Source organism: Ursus arctos, unplaced genomic scaffold (genome assembly GCF_023065955.2).
Source record: "Ursus arctos isolate Adak ecotype North America unplaced genomic scaffold, UrsArc2.0 scaffold_26, whole genome shotgun sequence".
NCBI classification, from domain to species: domain Eukaryota; kingdom Metazoa; phylum Chordata; class Mammalia; order Carnivora; family Ursidae; genus Ursus; species Ursus arctos.
Genome location: NW_026622941.1, coordinates 780,928 through 804,818, shown reverse-complemented (window position 1 = coordinate 804,818; position 23,891 = coordinate 780,928). Strand labels below are relative to the sequence as shown.

Below are 23,891 nucleotides of genomic sequence, written 5' to 3'. Positions count from 1 at the left end.
CAGTTTGAACTACTGTTTCCCCAGCTTCTCCCTCCTGAAGGGGCATCACTGGCTTCACATGGAGTGGAGAGAGGAAGCCAGTCCAGACCCACTGAGGTTCAAGCCAGGTGTTCATATGCCAGTGCTCATGCTTGGAATGTGAATGCTGCAGTCAAATCAGATTTGTGAGAGCCCTGATAGTCAGAGGTATTATGCTGCATTTTGATAAGCTAACATGTTCACATTTTCCCCAGTTGATGTATCAATACTAAGGAAATAGTTTCTTCTCTCTTTGAAAATCAAAATGTTTCATTATTTGCATAAGGCCCTTTTGATTTTTTTCCCATGAGTATTTCCTCTGACTTTTTCTACAAATACAACTACCCCAGATTGTCAGTCAACATGGTACATGCCTCTTTTTAAAATTACATTGACATATAGCTTCTTTAGAGCTCCTTGCTTACTGAGAGAAAAAAAATTTAAATCACACAATAGGTGAAATTGTACCCAGATTCGTTAATAGTTGAGAGGGGGTGGTGCCGGAGTGGCTCAATCAGTTAAGCGTTTGCTTTCTGCTCAGTCATCTCTCTGGGAGTCCAGGGATCAAGCCCTGCAGGGATCAGGCTTCCTGCTCAGTGGGAGGAGTCAGCTTCTCCCTCTCCCCCTCCTCCTCCCCCTGCTCATGCTGTCTCTCTCTCTCACTTGCTCACTGTCTCAAATAAATAAATAAATCTTTTTAAAAAATAGTTGAGAGAGAGAAAAACCATCTAACAACTAAATAGCTCTTTATTTTATCACATACAAGGCACGTTTGAGTACTAATGAAAATAAAGTTATAGACTTGCCAGTCGGACTAATCAGGAAAAACGTAAGTTGCCGTCAAACTGTCTTAAATGTTTCCTATAGAAAAAATTAATCTTCAGAATTTAGAATACAGTATTTTTCAACAAGCCTTAAAGTTTATGTAACAGAATATAAAATTATAGTTGCATATTGGAGTAGCTGCTCGTAATCTAGACAACTTTTTTTGACCTTTAATTTTTAACCTGGAATATAAATAATTAGGCTAGGCAAACATTGAGTTTCTTTTTTTATTTGCCATCTCAGTTGTGGGCCTAATTTTGAACTGCTATCCATTCATACTCTGTAGTCTCTTTAGTTGTATGAGCCAAGGTAAGACTTGCCTCCGTTTTACAATCTGTACCATTGGTTCCTAAAACTTTGATCTGTTCACCAGAATATGCTGTTCGTGGTTTAAAGTAAAGCAATCTATTCTGTGAGAAACCCTCTTAACATATTTATCTTCTTTGGAATTTGACAACATTCGGTCCAAATAGATGGTATAATAACATGAAGCTTCAATAGGGGCCTTCAGACCCTTTCTATTACTGCTTTTTATTTCCTGCTTTCTGTTTAAGATTTCTCAGCTGTCAGACCATCAGTTCTCTCCCCTTTTCACACTCATCCTTTGTATTTTATATTAATGTATTTTTGTGTTTGGGGCCATTTGGTCAGGCCTCAGACATTCCACAGCTACCTGGAGGACATCATCAACTACCGCTGGGAGCTTGAAGAAGGGAAGCCCAACCCTCTGAGAGAAGCCAGTTTCCAAGACCTGCCCCTTCGCACTCGTGTGGAAATCCTGCACCGCCTCTGTGATTATCGGCTAGATGCAGATGATGTCTTCGATCTTCTCAAGGTGCTTACCCAGCAAGCCCTTTTCCTAGAGCAAAAAAAAAAAAAAAAAAAAAAAGCCAGCAATCAGGGTATAAAATCTGAAGATATTAAGAAAAGGCAGAGTTAATTGACAATAAAAATGTATACAGTGACCACTATAGCCAGAGGAATCCAAGCCATACATTTAGACAGGTGACTATGTGTTATTTTGGTTTAATTTCTAGTTTGGTTTTGTCTTTACATGGCTAAGTTCCAGCTGACAAAGGAACAGTCAGAGGCACCTATTTATTCTCCCTGTCATCAGCCAAAATTGCAACTAAATTAGCCACTGGATTTTATTTCCTGAGTTCTAAAATTTGATTTAGCATAACCGAAATATTTATTGAAAACTGCGAGGACTTTAACTGATGTGCGGGTGAGGTTCACCCCTACCACACAGATCCATACGTACACATACATTACAAAAAATGTGTTGGAGAAGGAAGATGTAGATTATCTTCCCCCTTATTCTGCTGTTCTCTGTTTTAGAAGTCTGTCTCGGAGGGTGTGGGCTGCTGCTTTTCACTCATAGGGAGGTCAGTGTCTAATGCTGTTCAGTCAGAAATGATTCAGTGTGTTGATGACTTCTCAGTTCAGCCCTCTCATGGACACGGCGTAAAATCATTGTGCAATTTAAGCAGGGTCTTTGCTGAGAACTCAAGTTCTTGAATAGCAGTGGGAATGCCAAAATAGGTCAGACCCTGGGGTAAATTGGGAGCTGTATTGCTGGATCTCAGCTAGAATAAGAGGTTACTGTAGGTTACGATGGAGCTACAATAGAGGCTCACGTGGGACGAAGCTTTTAACAGCACTGGATTCTGCTCTGTTGTAATTGTCCGTGCTTTCGTGGATGTACACATAAATCCAAACCAGATGTATAATATGTTCATCAAAACTCCTCTTTGTTTTTTGTTTTGTTTTGTTGGTAAAATGGGGCAATGTTGGGGATGGGAAGTATTTGAAATATTTCCATATCCTGCTCTTCAGAGAAGGTACCATCTCTCTCTGTTTCCCATTCTCTCTCTGTTCCATATGCCCTGATTGAACGCCGCATAAAATGCTAAGGCATTTTAAAATAGGGGGTGTATATGACTATAAATTTTGAATCTTCTTTGGTTTTCTCCTGTTTTCTTTTGTTTCCTATTTCCCCAAACCTCTTTTCCCTATACTTCTACCAAGGGTTTGGATGCAGACAGTCTCCGCGTGGAACCATTGGGCGAAGACAATTCTGGGGCACTCTATTGGTACTTCTATGGAACACGAATGTATAAGGAGGACCCGGTGCAAGGAAAATCCAATGGAGAACTCTCCTTGAGCAGGTATAATCTTTGAGGTCAGCGTTGTGATAGCTACTGTACAAAAATACATCAGAATTTTGCAGCACAAATTTTTTTTCTTATGAAGGAATTAGATATAACAGCATGCCTGTCAGGAGTTGGCAAGGAGTTATTTCATACAAAAATAAAAAAGAATTCATAACACAGCCTCTGCTATCAGAGTGGCAAAAGATCCTGTTGTTGGAGATGAGGTGCTTGATTTGAGGTGTTCAAGGAGTCCTTCTGCCCTTACCACCGACCGCTTTCTACAAGTCACCAGCAGTGCAGTCACTCATGGGGGCAGTTGTCCTTTTGTAATCAGTTCTTGAGGACTCTGTTTTTCTACTAGAATTAATGATCCGCTGCATCAGTATAGGACCAGACGGACATTAAAGAATGCCCAAAATGTGAGCCTTCTTAACTGATGAGGAGACCTTATTTCCATAGTGTCCCAGGATGATGCTGCTGTCTTATTTTATTTAGGCTTCATTATTGCTGGGGGCACTGTTAACTATTAAGGAAGTATTAGTTCATACTCAGATTTTAATATTGTAAAGTGTTGGTTTTCCTTGGTTGCACATGCTAATAAGGGAAGACAGGAAGTCATCTTGCTCTTGCCCTGTGACCACTGCATTTAAGCCTTTTTAGTGAACTCATGGCCAGAAAAATTGTAGTTACTAATTTAAAAAGTATATGTAACACATCAATTCTATTACAGAACATTTTGATTTAATATACTATTTCTTAGGGAAAGTGAAGGACAAAAAAATGTCTCTGCTGTTCCTGGGAAAACAGGAAAAAGAAGAGGAAGACCCCCAAAACGGAAGAAACTACAGGAGGAGATTATAGTGAGGTAAGACATTCGTGTTAGTCTGTGCCAGTCATAAATCTGCATGCTTAGAAGGGACCTTAATTTCACTTGTTCTTTCATCCCTGATTTTCCCTTGTGCCATGGGAAGGATATGGGATTTAGATTATAGAGACCTGGGTCCGAATCCTCATGAAATTACTGAATGTGCACTAGGGAAGCTCTGTCTGCATGACTTACCTCTCTAAGCCTATTCTTCTATTGGACAATAGGGATACTGCTAATAATAAGGATTAGATTGAACAGGATAATGAATGTGACAGTGTAACAGACTGAAAACTGTGTATGACCCACAGAAAGTGCTCAATATGAATTAACTTTTAAAATTGGTTGTACCACACATTTTTTCATAGGAGTGTAGAGCAAGTTAATTCTGATTTAACCCTGACTAATAATCAGCATTTTAATAGGATTATATATCCCATATAAGTTTAGGAGTTAATTCTTTCCCTGTAAGCAGATTTTAGTAGCAGATATGATTTATTGTATTTAGAATTTAGGATATAATTTCCTACAATAAGGAACAAGTAAGATCTTGAACATTTTTATACTCTTTATTTTATATTTAACTTTAGCAAGGAAAAAGATTCTGTTGTATTTGGGAAATTTTATTTTATACATTATGCATGATCTTTTAGGAAATTCCACCACATGATTCTTAATATAAGAATTTTGAAAATCTGTCCTATAATTGTATAAATATACTTTCTGGAAGTTAGGTCATATTCTTAAAATTTCTAGTAACAGAGAACAAACCAAACCCTCTACATTGTAGAACTGCTAAATCCAAATGCTTGAAGTAAGCCAGATTTCTTGTTGTTGCTTATTAACTACTAAGAAGTATTGGTTTCTAGGAATCCGATTAAAATAAATCAATCAGGATTTGATTTTTTTTTTAATTTAAGAATCAGTGTTCCACTTAACTTTCCAGAAATTTGACTACAGAGTATAGCTTTCCTCCTGTCAGTTTTGTGAGAAATACCCTGGAATCATGTTCTGTACACAGGACATCTGTTGCAGGATTTTGTTAGCAATCTACATCTTCTTACAGATTCAGAAAGCTGTTTTATACCTATCTCCGTTTCCCTGTTAAGTACTAACACTTAAGGTTGGGGATATAGACTCATTTTAAGTATATGTGGACTTGTACTACCCTCTACTGGTGATTTTATTCTGTAGAGCTCTGTATCCAGTACAGTAGGTATATATTTTTTAATTAAATAAAACTTAAAATTCAGTTCCTCAGTCATACCAGCCACATTTCAAGTACTTAGTAGCCACATGTGGCTCATAGCTGCCATGTTGGACGGCGACAATACAGGACATTTTCATTCTCACAGAACATTCTATGGAATAGTACTGCTCTAGATAATTGAGAGCAAACAGAAGTCCACGGAGAGTGACCCACATGACTCAGGGATACAAACAACAATGATACTTAACACTATTGTGCTGAACACTTTTGTATTTTATAATTTAATCTTCAGCATCCTTGTGAGGTAGGCATTATTTATAGCCAATTTTACAGAAAAGTTTATTAACTTTCCAAGGTCATGTTGTAAGAGGCAAGCCTTGATAGGGGCAGTCTGACATGAGAGCCTGTGTTCTTAACTGCTGCCTTACAGGAGGTCAAACTAAATATGCCTTAGCTTCAGTATAGCCCTGATCAGGGAGGAGGACATTAGAATCCCTATAGTTTGGGAGGGAGGAAGGGGTATTTAACTGTTAACACTTAACTCCTCTATTTGATTTCCAAAAAGCTGTTTTAAAACCTAATATTTTCCTGTTACGTAGGATGTTACCATTACATTGAGTTGCTATGTTATCAGTTTTCCCCCTCTCTACCAATACACCTACATTCTGGTATTCCTTTACTCAGTCATTCCTCCTCCTAACTTTGTCCCCTTGAAACACACAGTCCTGGCATTTACATTAATTGGGTCTAACTTATGGGGGAAGCACAGAACAGTTTTGGACATATCTTTAATTGGTGCCTCCTTTTCCTGTGTTTCAGTGAAAAGCAGGAAGAAAACTCTTTGGCATCTGAGCCACAGACACGAAATGGTAATGACTTTTGTTGGAGTTTAGAAAAGATTAAGTAAACATGATTGATTTATGTTACGATGGCAGCTCACTTTCCAGAGTCCTGCAGAGCAGCTAAGATGAATGCAATATAACCTTCTCATTAGCCTCTATGCCCTTCTTCAGTTCTCTCTTCGTCATACTTCACCTGTGCCCATCTCTCCATCTCTTTGATAACTGGAGATCGTCCCTTGTGCCTTCTAACCTTGGCGCGGTGGAAAAGGCACCAAACACTTGGATGAATGAGCAACTTGTCAGAGAGCTGTCTTTGTAATGTAAAATGCTATATAAGCGAGTGTATTGGTTTCCTAACCTAGAGTTCAGTTCTGTAATCCAAATTGCATGAAACTGGGAGGGGGTAATATCACTTTACAGTATGTCAACATAAATGAGACAAGGAAGACTCTGCAGAAGCTCAAATCAAAACCATTTGAATAAAAAAGTGTATTTAAACATTTCTAGGATATTAAAATCTGTAATTACAAAGGTCACAATAGTTATATTTGTATTGCTATTAGGCATTCTTAATTTTTTGGTGTAAATGTTGTTAGTAACAGGATAATCAAAATTATACATTATCAACTTTAAAATCCTATTTTTGGATTCCCTCATTTTCATCATGACCCAGGGTAGAAATGAGAATAAATAAGAAAAAAGGTCCTAGTGGGATCTATCTAATGAACCCATCCTTTTCGTTATTAGGGTCCCAAGGGCCAGGTCAAGGCACTTGGTGGCTCCTGTGCCAAACAGAAGAAGAATGGAGACAGGTCACTGAGAGTTTTCGGGAGAGGACCTCCCTTCGAGAACGGCAGCTCTATAAGCTCCTCAGTGAGGACTTCCTGCCTGAGATCTGTAACATGATTGCTCAGAAGGTATGCAAATGGATGATTCCTCCCCTCTGCATTATTTAAGGATGATTCATTAGAGTTTTTGAGTGTATATTCGCTGTCTCCTGGAAGTGGTACAGCCTTCACTCTCATTTGGAATGTTAGGATGGGACCTCATGCCACCCACTCTCCTTCGCTATGGATATTCTCCTTACCCCACGCCGTCCTCTGTGACCCTCACTCCCTAATACTTCATATGACTTTTCACAGTCTGGAACCAGATTTCCTTCTCTCATAGCATTCCCCAGGAAATGTTCCTGGAACCCCCCCAGTAGATCTCCTATCAACCTATGCATACTTCTGTATATAGGCTGCTTTTGGCGGGGGCGGGGGAATCTTCTCTCCCACTACACAGCAAGCTCTGAAGAGTATTTGTCTCTGTCGTTCCAGTGCAGCTCCACATGTGAGCTCTGTGTGCTGCTTTCTCCGGCTTCAGCACGTGGTAGTTTCATAAACCTCGTGTTCTGTATTTTCATCCACGTGCACTCTAATGCATGCCTTCTTTGAGCATCTTTCCCCCTCTACTTCCCTACCCATTTGAATACTACTCTCCATAAGCTGTCCCTGTTTCTCCCAATTTTAGGATTTTCTTCCCTAACATATTTTCTCATTTCTTAATTCCGTTTTGAGTTAAGCCCTTTTGTGTTAGGCACCATGTCTTACCGTTTGAAACCCCACAGCACCTAGTGTAATGCCTTTTCTATAGTGGATGCTCAGTAATCATTCACTTTGCTTATTTCACATTTCAGTAATTCTAATACTTCTGATGCACATGTTAGTAGAAACAGAATAATTTGACCACCTGCCAACGAAATCTGTAGAGAAAGTATAAATTAATTGCTGCAGTACCACCAAGGAAAAACAAAATAAGATATATAATACTTTATTGTGAATCCAATGATATTTATAACTTTTAAGTAGGTTGATGCTTTGAAAGGATAATTGCAGAAAGTCACCATGCTCTAATAGTAGGATCTTATAAATAGCGTTTCAAGAATTACATTTTCATGGATGAGCAAAAAAAATTGCATTTCCCCATTAGCGCATACTTAATTCCGTATGCTATAATTATACTTAAGTTTTTGTGACCTGCAACCCACCATGCCAGTTTTTCCAGGAATCAAAGCACGTGATCTGATTTTCTTAAAACTATTATGTGGAAATGGTTTTTATAACTTTACATGCATAACATCGTATATGACTTTATTGATACAACTAATATGGCACATTAAATCATCTCTAAGGCATATGCCCAATCTGCTTAAACCTTCTTTTATAATTTCTTCCCTTTTTTCTTTTTTAAGATTTATTTATTTTAGAGAGATTGTGCGCAAGTGGGAAGGGGAGCAGAGGGACAGAGAGAAAGAATCCCAAGCAGGCTCCCCAGTGAGCACAGAGTCCGATGCAGGGCTCCATCCCAGGACCCTGAGATCATGACTTGAGCTGAAGTCAAGAGTCGAACGCTTAACCAACCGAGCCACCCAAGTGCCCCTGCCTTTTTTTTTTTTTTTTAAAGTAATCTCTACACCCAACATGGGGCTTGAACCTATGACCCCAAGAATAGGAGTTACATGTTCTACCAACTGACCCAGCCAGATGCTCCTATAATTTCTGCTTTTTTACTGCAGTATTCAACCTAAGATTGTTTTGAATAGGTGAACAAAGGGAAAAAAAACTTATAAGCATAAAACTGATGGTTTTGATGCAAAAAAAATTCAAGGGTTGATTCTTTGCAAAGAAATAAAAAATTAAAAATGAAGTAAACCTTAATTATAATTTTGAAGGAACATGAAATTACAAGTCAAACAATAGTAATAATAGATTTGTTATTTTGGTTTTTTTTTAAAGATGTTATTTCTTTGAGCGCGTAAGAGAGGGAGAGTGCATGCTCAGGAGCAGGGGCAGAGGGAGAGGGAGTGGGAGAAGCAGACTCCTCTGCTGAGTAAGGAGCCAAGTGACTTGGGGCTTGATCCCAGGACCCTGGGATCGTGACCTGAGCCAAAGGCAAATGCTTAATGGACTGAGCCAGCCAGGCGCCCCAGATTTGGCATTTTGAAAAGTGTATAGTGCTCTGAATTTGCTAACCTTAGTGAAGTGGGGTATGGATTACAAAAATAAGATAATCTAAATTGTGCAGTAGAAAATCTTAGGAGACCAGTAATTAGGGGGAAAGAGTTGTCACAAAAGGATCCCATCAAGAGCTCCAGAAGCATTTGGATTTATTCATAGGTAAATTTTCTAAACCATCAAGAAAAGTTAACTTTCAAACATTTCCAAAATGAGGGGAAAAAAATGGGTAACACCCCTTGCTCATTCAGATAGAGATATCCTAGATTCCTCTTCCTCATACAATTAAACACACCCTCTTCATTCAGTAATATAAATGTCAAGTCCTTGATGCTAACAAGTAAAAGTCAAAAGAATAATAATTTATAACCCATCACAGTTAAACCTAAGCTCCTAATACTGATAACATGGCCTTGGAAGTTTTATCCAGTGTGAAAATGCAACCAAAAAAAAGTAAGAAGCAAAATATCCTAATATTTTGCCTGGAAGAATATAATGAATCCGCTTAGAGTAACTAGACATCCTGCATCAGAATCACTTTGCACACTTACCTTAAAAGCTCAGATTCTTGCCAGTGTACCACTCCCAAACTCTGCAGGATTGTAAAAAGCGTTATCTGTTAATATGTAGTTGTAGTAGAAACTTTTTAGGTGATTTTATGCATACCGAAGTTTAAAGATCACTGAAAATAATCCCATTTACAATAGCAACAAAACAAATTTTCTGTGAAACTAACTCAAGTTGTACATAGTAGATAAGAAAGAAAAGCAAAAAACTTTTAGTAGATACGTTTTGTTTTTTTTTTTTTAAAGATTTTATTTATTTATTCGACAGAGATAGAGACAGCCAGCGAGAGAGGGAACACAAGCAGGGGGAGTGGGAGAGGAAGAAGCAGGCTCATAGCGGAGGAGCCTGATGTGGGGCTCGATCCCATAATGCTGGGATCACGCCCTGAGCCGAAGGCAGACGCTTAACCGCTGTGCCACCCAGGCTCCCCTAGATACGTATTTTTTATACGTCATGTAAATATGTTAAGATCTCTCTGTTCCTGGAAGGAAAGAGTAAGTTTAGATATCAATATTCACCAAGATAAGTTGAGATTTATTGTAACGTTAGCCAAATCCCAGGATAATAAAAATTTTCCTCCAAAATAACAGGTGGATAGGTATTATAAGGCAGGAGTGGCAGGAGTAGTTGGAGGACTAGCCCTATGTATTATATTAGTGCATAACTCAGCGTGTTGGAAGCATTCTGATGGGACCTTCATTTACTAGACCAGCTTATCATAAATGATGTGCTTAAGGCAATAGAAATGTCTCAACTCCTCACAATCTTTGCGGAACTTGGCATTCAGCATTTAAGGTATATGTTCATCAGTAGTTAGTTGTGATGTTTTTACAAACCTGTTTGTGTCCATTGTACTTGTTATAGTAATTACAGAATTAAATATTATGAAACCAATAAAATATGAGCATAAAAATTTCTTTTAAAAAAAGATTTATTTACTTTAGAGAAGGAGAGAGAGTATGTCGGCCGGAGGAGCAAGCAGACTCCACACTGAACAGCGAGCCCATCTTAGGGCTCAATCTCATGACCCTGAGATCATGACCTGAGCTGAAATCAAGAGTCAGACACTCGGGGTGCCTGGGTGGCGCAGTCGTTAAGCATCTGCCTTCGGCTCAGGACGTAATCCCAGCGTTCTGGGATCGAGCCCCACATCAGGCTCCTCCGCTGGGAGCCTGCTTCTTCCTCTCCCACTCCCCCTGCTTGTGTTCCCTCTCTCGCTGGCTGTTCTCTGTCAAATAAATAAATAAAATCTTTAAGAAAAAAAAAAAAAAAGAGACACTCAACCAACTGAGCTACCCAGGCGACCCTCTAAATTTCAGTTTTTTTATTAGTAAAATGAAAGCTCTTAAAAACTTCACAGTTTTTATGGGAATTAAAAGAAACCATGTCAGTGTACTTGGCATAGTACTTAGTTACCAATAGGCACTTGATCCTTCCCATTGTTTATGGCTGTAGATAATTGATGAGAAACTTCAGTAGAAAACTAAATCCACATTTCTCACCAAAATAAATGCGAGTCCAAAGAGAGTTAAAACAGATAAAATAAATCTTGAGAGCTAGTGATAGTTCCCTAAACGTTGAAATAATAAAAGAATCAGAAAACCTGCTTTGACCATATAAAAATTAAGCTTTTATGGTAAGGTTTGAACGAAGACACAAACTAGTAAAAGTATTTGTTGCTAATGTTACAAGCTGTAATATTTAGATGGCTTACAAATATTAGGTCTTTAACAAACGAATTGACTAAGAGTACAGATAATTCACACAAGAGTCTTATAGAGTAAAGTGGTAGGGAAACAAATTCATCTTCTGTATCAAGAATACCACTTTCCACATTAGTAACTTTGATATGGCAGAGTTTGGGGTCAAGTTGGTATTGGGCTCTGTTGCTGTTAGTATGGTAAACTGCCACAATACCTTGGAGAGTTCCATGGTAAATTTTCACATTTATTTAAAATTGAAGAGCTTTTCCTCTTGGGGTCTTGAAGCTCATAAAAGAGTTGCTCATAGGGGTGGTTGAGGAAGCTGCTGTGGTAGCTGTTGTGAAACAGAGGGTCGTGACACACTTTCACAGTTGCATTGCTTGCATTTGTACTGCGACCTAATCATTCTCAACACGAATGCTTTCTAAAGCTTCTCTTTAAATCTACCACATTTGCTTTGCAGTATTTTTGTGTTGTATAAACCACATCATTCGGTTGTTGAATTTTTTTTTTCTGTCCTTTGTGCCCTTACCTCAGTTCTTCAAGTCTCAAGACTTTGGATTAAGTGGTACCAAAACCAAACCTGGGTAATGCTGATATTGGTACTGAAGCCAAAAAATTACTCAACTGCAAAGCCTTTGCTGACCACCTCAATATAGGTTACAGTGGTGAAGCTATGGGGCTTATTCCACAATAATTCCAAAACTTACGCTGACCTTAAGTAATTGTTTAGTCTTAGACAATTTGCAGTACTCCTTTCTTGAAATGTCCTGTAGTGATTGCCTTCAAGGTCTTAAATTTTCTCAAGGCTCTCATCTTCTCCGGCAAACTCTCTGATTTCTAGTCACTGAGTCTTTTTCCCCACTTCTGTCTTACAATTTGGTTCTCAGCCTGGGCAACTACTTTCACTTCTCACTACTGCCACTGAACTGCCTTTTAAAGGGGAGGTCTACCTCCAGCTGCTCATGATGCCCTCTTTCAGAGCCATTCCCTTCAGCGGAAGGCGGTAAAGCATGGCTTTCCCTTGGTAATTTGAAGCAAAACATTTTTTTTTAATGTTTAAACAGTTAACGGTGTTTCCTGCCAGTGTTAAAGATTGACAGAGGAGACCCTTAGTGTCTACAAGTTTTTTTGTTTTATTTTTTTAAGAGAATAAACTGGCTTGTTACCTTGTGAAGTAGAATAGTCATTTTTACTGACTGTACAAACGATGCCTTTGGCTCTCAGCTTAGGTAAAGCCATCACCCGTGTGCCTTAAAGGCCACTCTTCTCCTGGCAGCAGCAGCAGCAGTAACTGAGAACACCCTAATCTGTCTTTTCCTTTCTTTTCCTCACTTCTAACTATAGGGAAATCGTTCACAGCGCACAAAGGCAGAGTTGCAACCTAGGTGGATGTCTGACCACCTCTCCGTCAAATCCATCAAGCGAGAGGTGAGTGTGTGTGAGAGTAGAGAGGAGTTTTCAGTGTTCAAAAGGATTGCTCCATTTTATTTCAGGTACTCCTTTTATTCCTACTTTTTAATTTAGCTTTGCCTCAATTTTTAAATCCCAGACCTTTATGGAGCATTCTTATGTGTAAGATGCATTTTTAGAAAGGGAAGGAATTAAAAAGTACGACATGAGGTTGTGCTCTTTTGGATCTTACAGTTAATCTCCTGGGATGATAAGCGTATCCATATTAAATCCAATATAAATTAGAAGGATAAATACTGTAATAGAAATATATGTAGTAGAAGTTTGTGGGTGCAAAGATGGAAGAAATTAGTGGTGGGCAAAGAAAGGGGAGTTGGGACAAGCAGAGCTATATTTCTCCCGAACCTTGCAGGATAGCTATGATTTTGGTGTTGGAAGAGTAATGTACAAGAGTAATTTAAACAAAACACAGGGGCAGGTTAATATATCATGTGGTCAAAGAAGAGTGTATATTTGGATTTGTGTCTGGCATATAAGATACATTGTAATACATAGTGGAAGAAAATGCTGAAACGATCAGATTTTGGAGTCCCCTGACTATCAAGCTTATCTTTAATAGGCAGAGAGTAGTGAGTGAGTTTATGTCATTAGATCTTTCTCTTAGGAAGGTATCTCTTTGGTTACACCATGATAAATGATTTTTAAAGAAAATATAGAAAGTAAGAAATCAGTTAGTGAGCAGTATACTTGAAGCAGGAAAGAGCAGCGGAGTCCTTGCTGTTGGAAATGTGGGTCTAAAATGGAGGAGATGATGGGGATGGGGTGTGGCGGGAGAGGTCATTAGAGAATGGTTGGTGTGAGGGTCAGGTGGCAAGAGGATGACTAGTGAATAAAAGTTTTCATGGATTATTCGGTTAGTTGTGGTTTTGAGAAATATGACGATGAAAGAAAATAAATCATGAAAAAGTAAAGAGGAAACAGGATTGAGGAGAGCTTGTAGCAGTTTCCTTTCTTTAAGATTGGAGATGTAGCATGGATATGAAAGGTGGCCATGAACGAGAAAGAGAATATATGTAGCTGAGTCTGCTAAGATGATGCACTTACCAGGCAGGGTTCTGCCAGGGAGTAGAAATGTTCCCATTTCTCCGAAGTTAAAGACGCAAGCTCTTGATGGGATAGGGAAATATTAGTTCACGTTGAACGTTCCTCTATCCTCTGAAGGGGGTAGGGCATCAGATGGGCGTGGGACCTAATGAAGACACAATATTTGGTCAACAACTAATGTATTAAAAAAAAGTGTTTTCCAGTGTCCAGGAGCCAACTATGTTCGGGTATTTTCATTTTGTAACCTAGTTTAGAGTAGTTAAATGACTTTAGCATCACTTGGAGGAAGGGACAGAATTGATACTTACATTTACTGAGATTTCAAAATTGGCAAGGTAATAATGGAATGAGGCCCAAGGAACTGGATTGCAGGTGATGCTGTATTGGATCCTGGAAGTCAGGTACAAGAGGGCACTGAAGGAAGGAGCCAGGAGGAAGGGAGAAGTGGTCACAGTGCACGTGCCTCACTAGCAATCTCTCTAGATCTCTTTTCCCATTCTGTGAAGATTCTAGAAGGGCTCCTGTCCTCCAACACCTCCGTTTCCTCACTCTTCCTTTGCCAGAGGTTTTTCTTTGTTGCTGCTAATCTCACTCTCAAGTCCAGACTCCATGCTGGCCAGTCCTCGTATTCTGTACTTTTCAGCCTTTTAACTCCTTTTAGCCTTATGTTTCATCAAGTATTACATAGTTTGTAGTCTTAGAAAATATGGCACCTTCTTAGTGTTTTCATGACTCTTAAACTGAAGTGAGAACGTGGACGTTTATTATAGAGATCTTGTCATTAACTAAATATATTCTACCTTGAGCCTAAAGAAAGGAAAAAATTAGTTTATAAATTTTTATTTACTTAAATACATTTGCATTTATCCTTTATTTCTCTTTTTCAGTTCATAGATGTGTTCTTGCCAGTAGGTAAATTGCCCAACACCTAATTACCTTTGGATTGACAATTCTGTAATGACTGACTTCAGTCTCCCCGGTCTCTTGTTTCCTATAGCAGTCATTCGATTTGGAATGGCCTTTGGTCATTGGTATCCAGCCATCATTCTCAAGCGGTTTTCTAGTTCCTTTCGTTTTGTTGTGTCTTCTCCACTTTTCTTCAATACCTTAACAGTTAACACCTCCTTGAAAGTTCTCTTTCCTATTTTGTGTCCATTGCCCTGGTCCGAGTCCTAAATGCCCTGGTGTACATTTCAGGTTGCATAGTAATCTGAATACAGACCAAAAGGATCTTCGTGGCTGTACAAGCTTAGCTGCAGACACTTAAATTTCTTATTTTAGTTATTCTTGGCAGCGTTTCTCTTTTTTTCAGCTGTCTTCAGTTTTAGATACAACTAACCATGGTATTGCAGAGACCCGGAGTATCTGCTCCAGTACCCAGTTATCCTAGAGAAAACTTAGATGTGGCGTGAGCTTTGTGCATTTGTTTAAGCAGAAGAAAATCTTCAAACCATTAAAGCCTTATAGGCAGGCTGTCTGACCTGCATTGGTCACCCAGGAGTCCAATCGTTTTGCCTCAAAAAGCCTTTTAATTGTGACTCCTGGGGAAAATAGGAGCGAAGGGAGGTAGTGTTTCTTAACTTTGGGATTAGGGCTTCATTGGTTAGTTTTGTCAGGAGACTGTGGACATCGCTGTTGCTAGGGAGCTCTTTGTGGTGGTATCGTCTCAAGTGTGCTGCTAAAGTTGGCAGGGGTGCCAGGGTGTCTGGTAACCTGCCCTGGGTGAGGAGGGAGCACGGAAGGGGGGTCCTGGGCACTGCTTTAACCAGATTCTATTTGTAATATTTCAGAGGATTTCAAAGTAGTGTTTCTAATTAGCTTCTCGTTAAAATCCCTCATTGATTCTAGGTGGTCTCTTTCTTAATCTATAAAAGATTTAGATACCACCCGGTTTACAACTGACCCCTTTTAAAGAAAAAAAAATTGCATTGCCAAATAGCCTAAGAAGTTTTGTTTATCTGTTGAGTTTTTTGTTTTGTTTTTGTTCATCTGGTTGTACTTGTTCTTTAAACTATTAAAGTTTAAAACACTACCAAAAGTGTCTCCAGGCAGTGAATCCTGTGTTTTAGTGGTATGTTCATTAACACTGGCTTTACCTAGGGTGGTGTACTGCTGAAACTGAGAACAGTAACTTTTAAAACAGACTCTTAATGCACTACGTGGACTTTTTTTTTCAGATGTGTATGATGCAATTTATATAAAATAATAATTGTTGAGTATTCACATCAGATAAGAACCGCTGAAATTATAACACATGATGAAAGAGAACCACGCACCAATTTACATTCCCACCAACAGTGCATGAAGCTTTCCTTTTGTTCACATCCTTGCCAACACTTGTTAGTTCTTGTCTTTTTAATGATAGCCAACCTAACAGGTGTGAAGCAGTATCATCTCACAGTGGTTTTGATTTGCATTTTCCTGATGATTAGAAATGTGGAGCACTGTTTCATGTACCTGTTGACCATCTGTGTGTCTTCTTTGGAAAAATGTCTGTTCTGGTCCTTTGCCTATTTTTAAAATCAGATTGGCTTTTCCCTGTTGATGAGTTTTTCTAAGATGCTATGAATTTAAGTTACTCACCTATCGTATCTTATGTGCTTAGCATAAATATTAATGAATTGGGGAAAAAAGCAACTGAATAGATACATATTGTATGAATCCCATTTATGTGAAATCTCCAGAGCAAGTAAATCCACAGAGACAGAGCAGATTGGTGGTTGCCAGTAGCTAGAGGAGTGGGGAGTAAGGACTGGCTGGTTAATGGGTTCAGTGTTTTTTTGGGGGGGTACTAAAAATGTTTCGCAACCTAGTGTAGGTGGTGGTCATACAACGCTGTAAATATACTAAATGCCACTGACTTATATGCTTCAAAATTGTTAATTTTATGTGAATTTCACTTGGAGTTTTAACAAACTATATGAGAGTAAGTTTTACATATTTTTTAACGAAGTAGGGCCTCTGATTTAACGGCAATTTTTTACATCTATAATTATCCTAAAACTTTAAGGTTCCTGCTTCATTGTTAGCAAAATAAACTATTCCTAATCAGTTTTTAGTATCTCATCTAAAAAATCAACAAGTTCTTACCTTTGGGTACTTTAACATATTTTAATTTTAGACTTTTTTTTTTAAAGCTTTTATTTATTTATTTGACAGAGAGACAGCCAGCGAGAGAGGGAACACAGCAGGGGGAGTGGGAGAGGAAGAAGCAGGCTCCCACTGGAGGAGCCCGATGTGGGGCTCGATCCCATAACGCCGGGATCACGCCCTGAGCCGAAGGCAGACGCTTAACGACTGAGCCACCCAGGCGCCCCTAATTTTAGACTTTTAACAGGGAACACATAGCAGAGGGAGTAAAAAGTTAATAAGAACTACATCATTTTAGAATATGTCATACTGGTTCATTTCCCCAGTTTACTTGGGAAGGAGTTGTTCTAAGTCCAAAAGAATTTATATGGTCTTATAGAAAACTTGGGGGACTATATTAGAATACTGTGGAAGACATAGTAATCTCACAATTCACAAATCATCACTCCTACATTTTTACCTATTTGCTTCAGGCCCTTTCTCTGTGCATTCATTACAAAACTGGCATCTTATTGAATATTATTATGTTGTCTGTGTTTTTCATTTAACATTGTGAGCATTTTCATATTTCATTAAGAATTACTCAGAACGACAGCTTCTTATTGGGGCACCTTGGTGGCTCAGTTGGTGGAGCGTCCAAGTCTTGGTTTTGGCTCAGGTCGTGATCTCATGGTCGTGAAATCGAGCCCTGTGTCAGGCTCAGTGCTCAGCAGGGAGGCTATTTGAGATTCTATCTCCCTCTCCATAAGTTTTCACCATTTTAAATAATGTTGACTCGAACCTACTTAGAGAAATATCTTTGCCTGCCTATCTCATTTTTACAATAAAGTCATAAAAGTGTAATTACTCTGTTCTTAATATATATACACAAATTCTGCTCCGGAAGACCTGTGCTGCAACAGATTGATAGTGTTCATTTTACCATATCTTTACAAATGGATCGTTCTTACCTTTCACTGTTTTGTAAGTGAAGAGGCTTTTTTACTTTTCTTTTTGATCACTGATGTGGTTTTTATCTTCTGTGAATTTTGTATTCATGTTCAATCTGTTTTGGGGGGGGTTGTTAACTGATTTATGTTGGGTTTGTGGGCTTTTGTGTTTTTTTTTGTTTGTTTGTTTGTTTGTTTGTTTGTTTTGAGAGAGTGTGTGCAAGTAGTGGGGAGGGACAGAGGGAAAGGGAGAATCCTATGCAGGCTCCACACCCAGCAGGGAGCCCAACGCAGGGCTGGATCTCACAACCCTGAGACCATGACCTAAGCTGAAGTCATGTTGAACACTTAAGTGAGCCACCCAAGCGCCCTATTGTTAATTGATTTGTAAGACATCTTTACGTATTAAGAATAATAAATTGTCATATTTGTTGCAAAAATAATTCTATAGATATCCTTAAGATTTATTTAGTTATCTATTTTTTTCCTTTCCCCCCTTCCATTGACTTCAAACATGAAACACCTCCCGTGTTTATTTACAGATGACTTTTTGGTGACTTAATACTTCATTCATAAGTCATTAGCTTGAATTTCTTTAGTCCTTATTAAAACGCTGACTCTATTTAATATCCCCTTGTACTTGTTGAAAGAAGAATACTTCACATGTTCTCACCTGCTATCCTTTGGAGGGAGGGACAGAATGTACATACATTATGATTTATATGTAAATAACTTATGGCCTCTACACGTGTTTTTTCTATTTTCATTGTATCTGACATATATTTAGAAAGTAGTACGATTTTATTCAGATGAAATAATTCCTTTGACCAGCTTAGCTTTCCTCTGTCTCTTCCCGTTTCTCCTGCTTGGAGTCACTGTACAACTGAAAGGGACAAAGACAGTTTGTTTTGGTTTGTTATATAGTTCCATCATAACTTCTGAGCTGCGTAAAGATGTTGCCAAAAAGGTTGAAATAATGAAGGACTTGTGGGGTTGGGAGTACTTGTGTAATAGAGAGAAGATGCTTAACTAGCATTTAGGACGCAATAGCTAGAGATAAATTCTTCAGAAGAATTTTCCTTAATGTCAGTAGCCTCCGTCCCCATTTCAGAAACAATATCTAGCATATCTAAACTGACTGCTCTGGTTACAGGATAAAGATTTTAGGGAACTTTCTTTAGTTTTACAGTGTTAGGTGTGTGATAATGGTTGATTTTTGGTTTATTTGGGTGTTATGGGGTTTTGTTTTGTTTCCCATTTTCATCTCCTTCCTTACTCATTTTGGATTTTTACCTTGTAGTAACAAACTCTTTTAAACTCAGGCTCATAGAATTTGAACAGTCAAGTGACTTCAGGAAGGTCTGCTATCCAGGCAAGACCACTGCCAAATTCTGACTCAAATGAGAATCTGAACTTGGTTCCAAAGACCAGTTTCAGTGTTCAGTGAAGACTTGTCAGGGACTTGGAAATGTCAATCTGTGTTGTCTCTTCTCTCCTCTTTGAGACCATTTTTGTAATTCCCACGGTACCTTTGAAAGTTTATCTAGGACAGCAGATTCTTAGGTCTTCTTCCTACCAATAAGATCTGTGAAGAAAGGTTCAGATTCCTAATTAAGGGTTATCTAAAATGGGATAATTAGTGTTATCTTTTCTGTTAGGGTATCGTGAATTCTCCCTTTGTTAATATGGGATTCATTTTTTTGTCTCTGCAACTTAGGCATGTTCTCCGTTTCAGGCAACCATTACTACCTCTTCAATAACAATTTTTTTTGTAAACTTCTAGCTTTCACATCAGCACAGAAGTCAAGGGAATAAATGAAAATAAATAATTTCAGCCCTAGCTTCACTATTCTGGTTTACAGAATGGCTCAGAACTAGTTATATTGGATAATATGAAGAGTAAAACGTTAATAAATTATGACAGTAATGGTCCTGTTTTCCTTTATCTTTGTTAGATTTCTTAGGCAATCACTTTCCCAGTGACCAACTGAAATCTTTACGTTAATGTCATGTGAAAAAACAAGGGAAAATGTAGCCACTCTAATTTTACCAATTTCTGTGCAGTTGCCTTTCTCTCTTCTGTGTCTTAAGGCAAAATGGTGGCCCCTCCCACCAAAGTCCCAATTTTATTCATTGTTTTATTTGTAAAGTATAAATGTTAAGGGTTTCAAAGTCTTGCGCGTTGAAATTGTGACCCTGTGTTCTTTCATCCTTTTTAAAGTTTATTTAGATGAGAGTACTTTTTTTTAAGATTTTATTTATTTATGTGACAGAGAGAGAGAGACAGCCAGCGAGAGAGGGAACACAAGCAGGGGGGGTGGGAGAGGAAGAAGCAGGCTCCCAGCGGAGGAGCCTGATGTGGGGCTCGATCCCGGAACGCCGGGATCACGCCCTGAGCCGAAGGCAGATGCTTAACGACTGCGCCACCCAGGCGCCCTAGATGAGAGTACTTTTTAAGATGTCACTTTGATTAAATATTAAATCTGTAAGAGTGGTGTCTCTGACCTGCCTCAATTGCTCTGCTCCAACATTATTCATAGGATTATCTACCAAAGAGTACAAATAATGTAAATCATTGGGACCGAAACTCTTTACCTTATTTCAAATCGCCATTGTGTTTTAATATTAGTTATGTATCTCCGTATGTTTATTCTATAGATGATAAAATCAACTTGTGGTTGTGATATAAATTCCCTACCTATCTAATATTATTTATTGAATAGGTTGGAGTCAGTAAAAATTGAATCTTAGAGCAAAAAACTGATCTTACATTATTGTGTCTTGACTCTGTATGCTTAATTGGCTCTTTACAGGAGACCCCTGTGCTTACCAGAATAGAAAAACAGAAGCGCAAAGAGGAAGAGGAAGAACGTCAGATTCTTCTGGCAGTGCAGAAGAAGGAGCAAGAGCAGATGTTAAAGGAAGAGAGGAAAAGAGAGCTGGAGGAAAAGGTGAAGGCGGTGGAAGGTATGTGGGCTTTCTGCGCAGTACATGTGATATAGGAATAGCCCTGCTCTGGCCAAAGCCAGAGCAAACTAGGTTCTGTCCTAGATCTAAGCTGCTTCTGGCAATTTCTATTTAAATATCTTGTTAATTGCACTGTTTGTTTATTCTTCTGGATCCCAGTCTCATTTCATGTGCATTCCTTCTACAGCACTTGTATTTGTTATTCTTGGTGTTCCTTTCAGTCTTACCACTCATTGCCCTCATCTATGTACATCCCTCATGTAAAATAGAAAAAAATATTAAGGCATTGATGACAAGTTTCATAGAAAAAATTTTAAGCACAAGTGAATTACGCTAAAGAAAAGTCTTATAGATTTTTTTTCAAGTATGACGCTATTACAAATCTAGAGAAATACCATTGATTTTATTAGGACAAATTGTTTTTCTCAGACTTGGGTCTAGGTTTTGGTCTTGGTGTAATGAGATTTTTCTTTCATTTGCAGTTAATACAAAGGATAATAACTGTCCCTAGATGTACCAGGCAGCAGTTGTATTTATAAGCTAAACCTGATAAATCATACGGTAACAGATCATTCAGCTTAGTTGAATACAGACCAGTATTTCTTTCTTTCAAGTAAATTTACTGAATTTTTAAAATTATTGTATGAAACCACATAACCTGGATTTGACTTTCTAATGCAGAGTTTCAGTGCAAAATTTAAGTAAATTTTGGCTATAAAATTCAATGCATCCTGGCCTTATTATGTGCTTTTTCCCCTCCCATTCCTAAGTAGTAGTGCCTTGTGTTTCTTCATAGGTTATTTCCATTCCTACTGTGATCACTTCTTCATTATAAATGAATTTAATCTGTGAATTTAACTTGTGCGACAATATGTAGTATATCCTACTTGTAAAATGTTTCATAGGTTTTATTTCCAATGATAGATTTAAATTCCTTAAGACAGTAACTATGGCTTTAATTTTTTTTTTTTTTAAGGGGACTCTGTAATTTTCAGTGCTGTTTTTATTTGCTACACTATTCTCATTTGACTTTTATACAGACAGGTTCAAAACTTATTATTATGGCTTAGTTTCTATACCTATAAGATTAATAATACCAATGTTATAGATTGTTCTTTAAGTCAACAAATATTTTTTGAGCACCCATTCTGTGCCAGGCTTTGTTCTAGGAATATAGATAATAAACAAAAGAAGTTTATCTTTTCATGGGGCTTACATTCCCGTGGTGGGAAGACAGAATAAGCAAATATTGTGGAATCATAGCTGGTGGTGAAGGATCTAGAGAAAAATAAAAACAGGTTTAGAGATAAAGAGTGACGTGATGTATGTGGCATTGTCAAGAAAGCCCTCTCTGAATATGTGGCATTTAGTAATGAAGTGATTGAAGGTGTCGTCTGATGGAGGAAGGCAGAGGAAATAGCAGGTGCACAGGACCTGAGGAGGGTATATGCAAGAGGAAGGCCAGTATGGACCAAAGTGAGCAAAGCAAGGGAAAGATTGGCAGGAAATGAGTTCGTAGAGGTAACCAGGGCTCAAATCACTTAAGGCTGTGCAGACCAGGTTAGAAGGGTTAAATAAAACACAGGTAGTCCCTAGCATAGACTTAGCTCACAAATGATAGTTATCATGGGGAAAATGTGGAGAGAATTTTTACAGACTATAAAATAGTTACAACAACAAATTTTTCCTGAATTCTTGGCAGCTAAGTAAAAAAGGCGGAGGCAATAATGGATTTTTTAAAAAAGATTTTTATTTATTTGAGAGAGTGCACGAGTGCAAGTGGGGGATGGGAGGAGCAGAGGGAGGAGAAGAAAGAAATTTGAGCATACTCCTTGCTGAGAATGTATTAAGTACAAAGGCACAAGCTACAAAGGGAGGGAGATTGGATGTGTTTGACTACATGAATTGTTCAAAACTTACATGTGACATAAAGTGGTAAGACAAGTCAAAGTAGAAGATAATCTTAACTCAACCAACAAAGACTTATTATCCAGATTCTTTAAAGCACTTCTCTAAATCCGTTACAAATACAGCAACCCAAAGGAAAAGGGCAAAGTATGTAAGCAGAAAATTCACACAGGAGGATGGTCAGTGTAAACATGAAAATATGTTCAATGTCACTCCAGTCAGGAAAATGCAAATGAAAGCATCGAAATTCCTTATCAATACTTACCAGTTTGGCACAAATGCTACTTTTATCATACCAAGTGAGTGTGAGATAACTCACATCGCTATTAAAAGAATCACTGTATAAAGTACTCTGGCAGTTCCACTGCTTAGGTGTGCATCCCAAAGAACTCACACATGTGCGCGAGAAGACACGTCAAAAGAATGGTCGTTATAATATTATTTACAAGATGCAAAAAATTGGAACCAGCTAGAAAGAACTACTGTTAATGTTACTAAAGCAAAAAATGTTAAAATCTGCCAGTTTGTTAGGTTCATGGATATTCATTAATTTAGTTACACTTTTCTTAAGGCTTGAAATCTTTTTTTAAAAAACAGTATTACAAGTCATTGATAGCAAAGTGCCTTTGACTAATTAAAGTAGATACAGCTTTAAGTTTATAAGTGAATAATGTAAGAGCAAAAACACAAGTCAAATAGAACTATTAGACTGAGAAAACACTTAGCAAGGTCATGTCATAGTCCTAGCAGGGGACAGATGTGGAGCCTGTCCCTCAAGGAAGAAATTACAGAAGATGTGCCCTGGCTTCTCCTTCCGTTTTTATGTCTTTCTGTCTGACAGTTTTCTTTATCTCCCTGCCTCTTTTCTTTACTCTTGACCTTCCAGTTCCCTGCTGGCAGTGAGTATCCTATCAGACTAGTAGTGGAATGCCAAGTGTGTTTCTCATGGCTATGGCTGTGAGCCAGAACAAAATCATCCCCGTCTTCCAGCTCCTTGCCAATTCCAGCTGGCATCTTTCCCTTGTTCCCAGCCAAATTTATGACTACCCCTGGCTTGGTAAGGGCCAGCTGCCAGTGGTAGGGGTGGATTGAAGAGCAAAAAGAATTAGTGTGCAAGGATGCCTTTGTACATACAAAATCTTGAGAGCTTAGGTAAGCATACAAAATCCTGTATATGTTTGGATTGAATATGGTCCTTAGAAAGGGGATGTTGGGGCGCCTGGGTGGCTCATTTGTTAAATGTCTGCCTTCGGCTCAGGGCGTGATCCCGGGGTCCTGGGATCGAGCCCCATGTC

General features: G+C 38.4%; 1 protein-coding gene across 9 annotated transcripts in view; it reads left to right on the top strand.

The window, feature by feature from the left end:
- LOC113258058 (chromatin remodeling regulator CECR2) overlaps positions 1–23,891 on the top strand; it is a 175,015-nt gene that overhangs the window by 127,928 nt on the left and 23,196 nt on the right. For 7 of the 9 annotated variants that reach the window (XM_026502762.4, XM_026502760.4, XM_048216894.2 and 4 more), the window contains exons 3-9: positions 1,495–1,678; positions 2,875–3,014; positions 3,760–3,864; positions 5,894–5,943; positions 6,664–6,833; positions 12,533–12,616; positions 20,535–20,688. In XM_026502762.4, the coding sequence (XP_026358547.1) occupies positions 1,495–1,678; positions 2,875–3,014; positions 3,760–3,864; positions 5,894–5,943; positions 6,664–6,833; positions 12,533–12,616; positions 20,535–20,688 (887 nt within the window). The remainder of the gene's footprint in view (positions 1–1,494; positions 1,679–2,874; positions 3,015–3,759; positions 3,865–5,893; positions 5,944–6,663; positions 6,834–12,532; positions 12,617–20,534; positions 20,689–23,891) is intronic. The other 2 variants (XM_026502761.4, XM_048216892.2) reach the window with 1 other exon arrangement.